The sequence below is a fragment of the Nicotiana attenuata genome, unplaced genomic scaffold (genome assembly GCF_001879085.1).
Source record: "Nicotiana attenuata strain UT unplaced genomic scaffold, NIATTr2, whole genome shotgun sequence".
NCBI lineage: Eukaryota > Viridiplantae > Streptophyta > Magnoliopsida > Solanales > Solanaceae > Nicotiana > Nicotiana attenuata.
Genome location: NW_017672797.1, coordinates 114,145 through 124,422, shown reverse-complemented (window position 1 = coordinate 124,422; position 10,278 = coordinate 114,145). Strand labels below are relative to the sequence as shown.

At 36.7% G+C, this 10,278-nt stretch overlaps 1 protein-coding gene across 1 annotated transcript; it reads left to right on the top strand.

Moving 5' to 3' along the window:
* The first annotated feature begins 2,075 nt into the window (after positions 1–2,075).
* LOC109214543 (ethylene-overproduction protein 1-like) lies at positions 2,076–10,023 on the top strand. The gene is made up of 4 exons (XM_019378479.1): positions 2,076–4,314; positions 4,819–5,110; positions 5,188–5,497; positions 9,153–10,023. Exons 1-4 carry the CDS (start codon positions 2,264–2,266, stop codon positions 9,380–9,382), a joined length of 2,883 nt encoding a protein of 960 aa, XP_019234024.1. The 5' UTR covers positions 2,076–2,263; the 3' UTR covers positions 9,383–10,023.
* Positions 10,024–10,278: the final 255 nt, after the last annotated feature.

Here is a 10,278-nt window from a genome sequence, read left to right as displayed (position 1 = left end):
ATATAAACCTAAAGCATGGTTTCTACTGCAAATCAATATATATAAACCTAAAGCATGATTTCTACCCGTTTTCCCCACAAAATCATATAGGAACCCTCCCTTTTTTACTAATTCCCCCAATATCTGTTTACAAAGAATATTATTACAGACCAGGATCGAATGAATTAAATAAATATTACCCCAATATTACGAAATCATATAGGAACCCTCCCTTTTTTACTAATTACCACAATATCTGTTCTTTCTCTCATGAATCTCATGAGTTCCGTCTTGAAGGGGTCATTACCGGGCCCGCTACCGATGCCCGCGGCTCTATCGAAGTCGATCTCACCCCTCGGGGTGTTGTTTTCGACTCTTTGAGTGGTTTTATTTGCGGGAGCACCGGGAGGAACAAGGCCTCTTCCATTCGCGTTGTTGGAAGCGCTTGATAATGCCTGCTTTAGTTATGTCATGACCTGGTCTTACCTTGAGAGATAGCCCATGATGTCCTTTTGCTGCTCTCTCAAGATCCTTACTGTTTCCGCAACGTGCTCGTCCTCAGCGTCATCAGGAGTTGTCTCTCGCACATGTTGGGGGTATTGCCCGCCATGGACCAAAGTTGCTACAACTCCCTCGTTGCAGGTCTCACTGATTGAATCCTCATACTAAGGTAGATTTTCCTGAGCCTCAACGTTGTATGTGTTGTTTACATCGTTAGCTGCCATTTTTTTCTTTTCGATTTGTGCTATGAAACAAAGAATCAAACAAGTTAGTAATAGACGCAAGGATCTACTCAATTACGCAGCTGTCTAAGTCCCACGGCGGGCTCCAAACAGTTTACCCGTAAAATGGTACAATTGAATTTGTTGCGTGATTTATATATAAGCGGACTGATTTGATCCCAAAATGATAAATAAACTAAATGAAAAATAAGATTTAACATTGAAATCGAAAGAAATAGCAAGCCTAGTTCCGGGAGCAAGGCTTCCGAGAACAATGATAAGAATAATACTAGACAGAAAATAAAGTTGTCTTATTTAGCTTGAGAATAAAATGTAGCGTAAGTTTTGCTAGCGATTTTATGTCTACAATGGTTGTTGAGGCCCCTATTTATAATTATACCTTGGGAATAAGATTCAAGGATCAAGCCACTCTTAAATGATAATAAATGGGGCCATCGATGAATATACAACGGCAGGCGATAAATGCCAAAATTCTCTACAACGGCTGCGTATTTAATACTGAGGAATATTCTTCATTAAATGTCATCTGGTGACAAACATTCGTTTGCTTCTGTTGACTGTATTCTCTTTGGAATCTACCCGATATTAACCGAAGTTGTTGTCTTCGGTCTTGGTTTTCACTCCCTTCATCTTCTGTCTGCCTGCGGTTCTACGTGTCATGTAATCATTCGAGCATTTAATATAAACCAATTTTACCCTATACAATACATTTTCACTTTAATAACAACTCTTAAGATTAAATATTTTGATTTCCTGTAGCCATGTAGATATAGATTGTGAATAAATTTTCTCCAGAAGTGGTGTAACTGCAGTTGAAGAACTCGTGACCCGTTTAATAGCATCTGCATACCCATTATTAAACTTATAAAGAAACAACTAATTAACATTTTCACGTAAAGAACATAATGGATCGTCAAACAAGAAAGGAAAGTTAGGATATGAATCAGAAGCTGACTTGACTAAGATATGAACTTAATATCGGAAGGCATACATTTTTGGAGGGAAAGTGAAAACTATATTTGAAGTTTTGTGTAATTAAATACAATGGTCCATGTCTTCTTGACGAAAGGCAGGATTCCATTAATGATGCACAAAGATGAAGATTAAGTTGCTTCAGTTTTCTACTTTATTAGTAGTTATCTTCTTAGACACGTAAATTTCCTTTTTAAATTCGTTAAATATCATAAGATAATTTTAAGTAATAAACTAAAAAAAAAAAATTTAAAGAAAAAGCAGAAACACAATAAATGTACACACACACGCAGCCTGATATAGTGATGTGACGAGCTGGCATTATTCAAATGAAAAAGGAAATAAAACAAAACATACATAATGGATTAGATACAACCTCCATAAAACTATTACTAAATCCTTTTCACAAGTCAGATGAAAGTAGTGTATGTATAACAAATCACGCCATAGTTGTTGAACCTTGAACCTGCATATCTATCACCCCCCCCCCCCCTAACCCCCCTTATTTCTAGGTGGTGATATATGCAGGGCAAAAGGTGAAACAATCAATTAAATTCGTTATTAGATTCATGTCTACTTGTACAGACAGTAATGAAGAGAGAAACATTTGGAATTGGAAATCAAGATTTGTGAGTCTCATCTGTCACTACTCTCTCGAACTCTCTCACACTATGCGGGGCAGCAGGGGCTTCAAGCTCAAAGACCGTTGTAAGACTACTCAAGTCCATGCTTACAACCCATCTTCTGAAACTTCCACCAGCAACCCTTTTCCTTTTCCTATTTCCAAGCTCCATTTCCCTACAATCAACTCCATTTTGCAAGAATCTGCTGATTCTACTATTTCCCTTTCAACAGCTGAGGCTTTTCTTCCCTATGGTCTTCCAAGAACCGATTCTTTTGAGCCCCCACTTGAGCTTTGTCTCAAATCTGTTGATTTTGTTGAATCTCTGGCTGAGCTTTACCGCAAAATCCAGATGACCCAAGATTTTGATAAATCTTTGGTTTATTTAGAGCAGTATGCGCTCTTGTGCAGCCTTGGTGATCCAAAGTTGCTGCGAAGGTGTCTTCAATCGGCTCGTCAACATGCGGTTGATGTGCACTCAAAGGTGGTTTTGTCAGCTTGGTTGAGGTTTGAAAGGAGAGAGGATGAGTTGGTTGGATCATCAGCTTTGGATTGTATTGGAAGAGTTGTTGAATGCCCCAACGCTGCTTTGCTACATGGCTATGATCCCAATTCTGTTTTTGATCATTGCCTATGTTCTAATCAGATCTCTCATTTTGGGAATAATTTCCTCAGCTCAGAATCAGAAGAGGATGGGCTTGTTTGCTTCTGCATAGGCAATGAGGAAGTCAACTGTATTCGAGGTAAAATTGCAGCTCTCTCTGCTCCATTAAAATCAATGTTGTATGGTAATTTTATTGAGTCTGATAAGCAAAGAATTGATTTTACCCACGTTGGTATATCTGCGGACGGAATGAGAGCTGTAGATTTCTTTACTAGGACTAGAAGATTAGATTCTTGCTCACCCAATGTACTTCTGGAGCTTCTTTCATTTGCAAATAGATTCTGTTGTGAGGAAATGAAATCTGCTTGTGATTGTTACTTGGCGTCTTTGCTTTCCGATATCGATGAGGCATTGGTTCTTATTGATTATGCTCTGGAGGAGAGAGCACATCTGCTCGTGGCGTCTTGCTTGCAGCTGATGCTAAGAGAGCTTCCAGGTTATTTATATAATCCAAAGGTTCTCAACACATTTTGTAGCTCCGAGGCTAGGGAGAGACTCGCCACAGTTGGGCAAGCTTCTTTTCTGTTATATTATTTCCTTAGCCAGGTAGCAATCGAAGATAACATGATGTCCAAAGTTACAGTTATGTTGTTGGAGAGATTAAAGGAGTGTGCTAATGCAAGATGGCAGAAGGCACTCGCTTGGCATCAACTGGGTTGTGTATTGCTTGAAAGGAAGGATTACAAAGAAGCTCAACATTGTTTTGAGATGGCTATTGAGGCTGGTAATATTTATTCAATAGTAGGTGTTGCACGAACTAAACTCAAGCAGGGGCAGAGGTTTTTAGCTTATGAGCTAATTAATGATATTATTACAAAGTATAAACCTACGGGGTGGATGTACCAAGAGAGGTCTTTGTACAGCTTAGGCAAACAAAAGATTTTGGATGTTAATGAAGCCACCAGATTGGATCCTACCCTTTCTTTTCCATACAAATACAGAGCCATTGCAATGGTAGAAGACTGCCAGATTGAGGCTGCTGTCGCAGAGATAAATAGGATTGTCGATTTTAAGGTCTCTCCAGACTGCATTGAATTACGGGCTTGGTGCTTTATTGCACTTGAAGATTACCAATCTGCTATAAGAGATATCCGTGCATTGTTGACTCTAGAGCCGAACTTTATGATGTTTCATGGGAAAATGAGAGCTGACCACCTGGTGGAGCTCCTCAGTCAGCACGTTCAACCATGGAGTCCTGCAGATTGCTGGATGCAACTCTATGATCGATGGTCATTTGTTGATGATATTGGTTCATTGGCTGTTATACATCAGATGCTCATAAATGATCCTGGGAGGAGTGTCCTGCGCTTCAGGCAATCTCTTCTCCTATTGCGGTAATTTTTTGAGACATATTATCTTTTGATTTTTGCGGCAACCTTATGCAACAGTTCCCAGTGTCTCTGAGTCCTGATTCTAGCTTCAACTTTTCCCTTTTTCGGGAATGCAAATAAAAAAGGGAAAGACTGGTCATTGACTTTTTTTGGCAATCTGTAAACAATATTCTTGTTGTCACATATTCTTGTTGTCACATATGTTACTTTATAATCGAAGAACCTGTTTACTAATTGTAACACATCAAATCCGGCTTTAAGTTATAAGACCCGTGTTATTGAAAATTGAAATGGATAATGCATGAAACAACTCTTTGATAACTATCCTTAGTTGGATTGAGTCAACATATGTGTAAGTAAATTTTGGGGACTGGCTGGAAATATACTGTCATTCTTAGATAGAAAAGCCTTATCATGGTTAACATTCCATGCTGTTCTGATTTCCATAAATTATTTGATATAAGCACATCCTGTTACTTAGGTTTACCTAATACCTTTTACGTGCAGGTTGAATTGTCAAAAAGCCGCAATGCGCAGTTTGCGCCTGGCCCGGAATCATTCCACCTCCAAATATGAAAAGCTTGTGTATGAAGGATGGATACTATATGACACTGGACATCGTGAAGAAGCACTTGCCAAAGCTGAGGAATCGATTTCTATCCAAAGGTCATTCGAGGCCTTTTTCCTTAAAGCATATGCTCTAGCCGATACAACTCTGGATTCTGAATCTTCATCTTATGTCATCCAACTGTTGGAGGAAGCACTTAAATGTCCTTCAGATGGTCTTCGCAAAGGACAAGTGGGTCAATTCTCCAAACTAGTTCTCTTGGCGTTGTTTCTGTAGATAAATTTATTCATGTTATGTGGTCTTGGCAGGCATTAAATAATCTAGGAAGTATTTACGTGGATTGCAATAAGCTGGACCTTGCAGCAGATTGCTATGTTAGTGCCCTCGAGATAAAGCACACAAGAGCTCATCAAGGGCTAGCGCGTGTATATCATCTCAAAAATGATAGGAAAGCTGCTTATGAGGAAATGACAAAGCTGATAGATAAGGCTCAGAATAAGGCATCAGCTTATGAGAAAAGGTCAGAGTATTGTGATCGCGACATGGCAAATAATGATCTCAGCATGGCTACACAATTGGATCCTCTAAGGACATACCCGTATAGATACAGGGCTGCAGGTATATTATCACTTTCAATCACTTTATAACCCTTGCTTGTTACCTAATTTTATTGTTCAGGAAGAGCTTACTAAAATTCTGACTAAAGATCTGACTGTAGGGTGATGAATAAAACTTATTATGTGAATTTGAAGTAGAGTTCCGCTATGATTATATTTGAGGAGAATCTTTTCTTGGGTGTTATTACTATTTGTGACATAAATTCCTGGTGTAACCTAAAAGATTATCACAAAGAGGAAGCAATCGTTGTTGCTTGTGGACTGGGCTTGAGCGGATGAATCTTCTTATGTTCTCTTGAAAATGTAATTCACTTTTCCGAAGGAATTAGCAGTGTTGATAAAGGATGAATGCAGTGCCGCCATGTCCAGACTGATAAGAGAAAAGCTCTATCAAAATTTGAAATTAAGTCACTTGAAAGAGCCTTTATATAAGGGAATACCTCTCTTTTCTTCTTCTCAGGATTGAGATTTACTACAACTATTACAATTGAATTGGTTAGCAAAAACATTTTCGATGAAAGCACTCTTTCTCTTTTCTGCGAAGGTCCTGTCGTATAAAAACGATTTCTAGCTATTTTATGTATATGTGATGGTCTTAAAATCTGTTTTTCAAATTGCAGAATATACATTGCAAAAAATTAAAAATAAAGCAGGTAACGAGATATTAGTGTGGTGGTTTATGCCTATGTCACGCAAAGCATCAATTGAAGTCATTACAATTAAGAGATATGCATCTGTTCATTCCACCTTAGGTTTGACAAGCTATTGTCTTATGATGCATACCCCAAATGTTCTTAAGATAAGTTGTCTATGCAATAAATACAAATGTAATGTAGAAAGAGGAATTTATCACTGATATCTTGTCCATCTTTGACATAGGCAACTTATTGTTCTCATGGAGCAACTGCAGAGAGCTCCTCTTCTTTTGACAAGTAAATTATTCTTTGAATCAACCGGTACCAAGAAGGTGCTTAGAGAATATAAACTGTTGACTCGTCTCATTTTACATGTTTAAGGAGTATAGCAAGTTGTTTAAATGATTATATCATTTACAGTATTCTTCCAATCTCCGTAGACCAAAAATATAAATTTTAAAGACATCACTTATGATATGTGCTCCTTTTTTCATCAAAACATTTATGATTCTTTCTATCCAGATTGTCCTAATAAAACATAAGCAAGTTTCCTACTGTGACTCTCTTAAATATCCTCTGTCCCTGCCCATTGTTGAGAGTTTGCTGCAGATTCTTTGGCATCACCAGTTGAACTCCAAATATGTTTAAAAACATATCCATATTTGCCATGTTTGCTTGTCGTAGGTGGTTAACTGATTCGATGAAATCATGTAGGAAGCATCTATGAAACAGTTTAAAATCCCTTCTTCGCATATTATCTTGTGTCAAACAGGCGTTGTGTGTTGCAACCGCATGCTATTTTTGGAGGTGCCTTGGTGTTCCAGATCATTTTCCATGGTCAATGATCTTCTTCTTTTCCGTGTGTAGAGATTATCTTATAGCATATGATTTAACAGTAAATCTCCCATCCTTGCTTCCAATCCAAAGTATGTAATATTTCACATCATCCTCTAATACCACTTTTTCCAGTTTCTGCAGCAAAAAGCTGATATCCTCAATTTCTCAATCATTGAATTCCTTATAAACTGCAGGTTCCATCCATAATCTAAGTAACATTCTGCAATTGTACAATCTTTAGTTGTGATAAGGCTCTACCAATCTGGAAGAATTCCTTTTGGTGTCAGGCCTCCGGCTGCTTATCAAATACACTAGTCTTATGATACGCGCTTTGCGCGTGTACCTATATAAATATAAATATAATTTGTAAAAATTATGTAGATATTATTGAATAATATATTTGAGTTATTGAATAAATATAATAAAAAAAAATGTAAGTTCCTAAAATAATGAATGTATATTTAATAAGCTAGCTCATTATATAAAGAAATCCTACTCCATATAAGTCTTTATATGTCTTATTATAGTTTATGAGACGTAGAATATGTATCTTATGAAAATTATTATTATCTTTGCTACAAATACTATAACCAAATAACAGAAAAAATACTGTTACAATAATTCAAAGATTACAAAAAATAATGTAATACGATATTAAAAAATATAGGAAGCTATCATATATTGGAATGAATATAAAAAGAAAGATAAATGATAATGGCAACTTCTTTTGAATACCTTTTGTCTTGTATAACATCATTATTGCTTCAACTTAGCATTTTTAGTAATTTAACTTTTAATGCTATATTAAAATAAATTTTGCTTTATTTTCTTATTTCTTTCACGGCACATACTCTTCTTGTGTAAAAAATTTATCTACCTTAAGAGTTTTATCAACTTGACAAATAATTTTACTTATACAACGATTTTGAAACAAAATTGATTTTTTTTCCTGATTTATTAATTCAAAGATTTACTTATTTGTTGAGATTTCATGTTTTTATGATAATATAGAAGATACAAATTATTTTCGAACTTTTCTCCTACTCGAACAATATTTTATTCTCTTTATCGGTTTGTGTAATATTTAAAACTAGATTTAATAATTCTAACAAATATTTAATTAGGTACAAAACCTCTTGCTTTAGTAGTAACAGTATATAGAAACATCTTGTTAGAATTATTGGTTCCCTAGTTATAACTATAAGAAGAATGAATGTAAACATATTTCCATGAAAATTTCCGTGAGGGTATATAAGAAAAAGAAACGTGATTCAAATAAGGAAAACATTTAGCAATTAAATTTTTAGTTGATTTATGTCCTAAATTTTAGAAAAGTTAACTAAATTACGGTTTTGTCTAATGTAAAGCTTATTTGTAAAGGGTAAAAAAGGCAAATGACATTTCGCTAAGGGCCATCGTGCTTTTAATATAGTATAGATATTCTAATATTTCTCCTGTTGCCCAGCTTTAGTCTAATACTGTTCTGAAATTCTCCCCAAATGCAAGAAGCTCTTCTTTTTGAGCTTGGCCTATCAAATGGTTACAACAACCTTTTGGAATATTGCATTTTCTGACACAAGGACAATCTACTTTATGCTATCAAAATTCTTTTCATTGGCATTTGTCTGTGAATGGTGAAATGCTATTGATGAAGTATGATAAACTTTACAGTAAAGTTGAGAGTTTTGGTTCCGTCAAATCAAATAGTAGTCTAGACACTTCATGAATGGCTTCAGCGAAGTAACTTTAATCCTGTCGAATAAGTTCAATTACTTTAAGTTTTCTATCTCCCTGCAGGGAGATTTATTAGCTGATTTAGTAGGTAATGTGATGCTTCTGTATATATTTTGTGGTTTGAGCTGAAAGATTGATTTGCTCCCACTGTTGGAAGAAAAATGGATGAAAGCATTGTGCTACATTTCCCTAAAGTTCTTGTACAAACCAACATGAAACTAGGAGGACAAAAGTTCCCAACTGGTCAGGTTGAGCCTCCACCGTGTAGATTGAGGCCTCAGCCGTGAGTTTAGCACTTGTTGTTGCTTATCACCTTACCTTTTCAAAAAAAAAAGGAAATGTTGTTGTCTTGTCAGCCGCGAGTTAAGCATTTTTATTGCCTTGTCAGCTGCGAGTTTAGCAATTTTTGTTGCCTTGTCCGAACTGACGTTTGACTCTTGCATGCAACAGTGCTCATGGATGACCAGAGGGAGACTGAGGCTGTGGAGGAGCTTACAAGAGCCATTTCTTTCAAACCTGACTTGCAAATGCTTAATCTTCGAGCAGCATTCCATGAGTCAATGACTGATTTCTCACGTGCTCTCCAGGATTGTGAAGCAGCCCTCTGCTTGGATTCCAATCATAAGGATACCTTAGATTTGTACAGTCGTACACGTATTCAAGCACGGCAAAATACGTGAATATGCATGTGAATGGACTAGTTTTGAGGAGTACTTTCTGCTTTCGAAGAAAGAAGAGAAACGGCTTGAGCTTTCTAGTCTTCGGATATAAGGCTCCCTGCACAACATTCTACTGTGCATGGATTGGTGACTAAGACAAACTGGGAAATCATTGAGGAGGAGAAATTGGATTTGGTGTACATATGATCATTGAAGGACTGCTAAGGACATGATGTTGGTAAAAAGTTGTTCTGTTTTTGATGAAGCAAAGCAGACCATTTCACAGTAAGCAAAATCAGGACACTCAAGCTCAATGTACTTTGACATTGCTTTGGTCATTAAGAACTGAAATTCTCATACTCTTATCATAATTTCCGTATACGACCTAGAAAGAGGTAAAAATTCTCATTTGTGTAAGTTCAAGAGGAACTTTTCTTCTCTCATTCTGTTAAACGGTAGAGTTGCTGGAATATGTAGAAGTTCTCCGTTTCTCTTGATGTTGTGAAAATTGTAAGTCAAGATCCTTGTAATTAAATTAGATAGCAGCAGAGATCTCCTTGTATTCTGGTCCAAGACCACTTAATGTTTTGATGATCAACTCTTCATTTGATAATGGTGAGCCACTGATGGCTAAATCATCAGCAATGGACTTTATTTCTCGCATCTAGTCACTGGCAGGGCGAGACTCTCGCTTGAGATTGGATAATATTTCACGAAGGCCAAAAATCCTTGATTGTGATTTGTTCGCATAAGTAGTTTGAAGAATATCCCAAGCATGCTTAGCAGATGTTGCGTGTGCTATTAAAGGAGCAATGGTCGCACCCACAGAAGCCATAATGGCATTCCTAATGAGACTACATTGTCTGTGCCATAATTTGAAGGAGGGGTTGAGAGACTCACAACCAGAATAATCAATC

Bases quoted from the DNA above. Each gene is read 5' to 3' on its own strand.
- LOC109214543 (XM_019378479.1), top strand. From the start codon at position 2,264: ATGTCTACTTGTACAGACAGTAATGAAGAGAGAAACATTTGGAATTGG. The intron at 5,111-5,187 runs GTGGGTCAATTC...TGGTCTTGGCAG, and splicing joins ATGGTCTTCGCAAAGGACAA to GCATTAAATAATCTAGGAAG. The intron at 5,498-9,152 runs GTATATTATCAC...TGCATGCAACAG, and splicing joins GTATAGATACAGGGCTGCAG to TGCTCATGGATGACCAGAGG.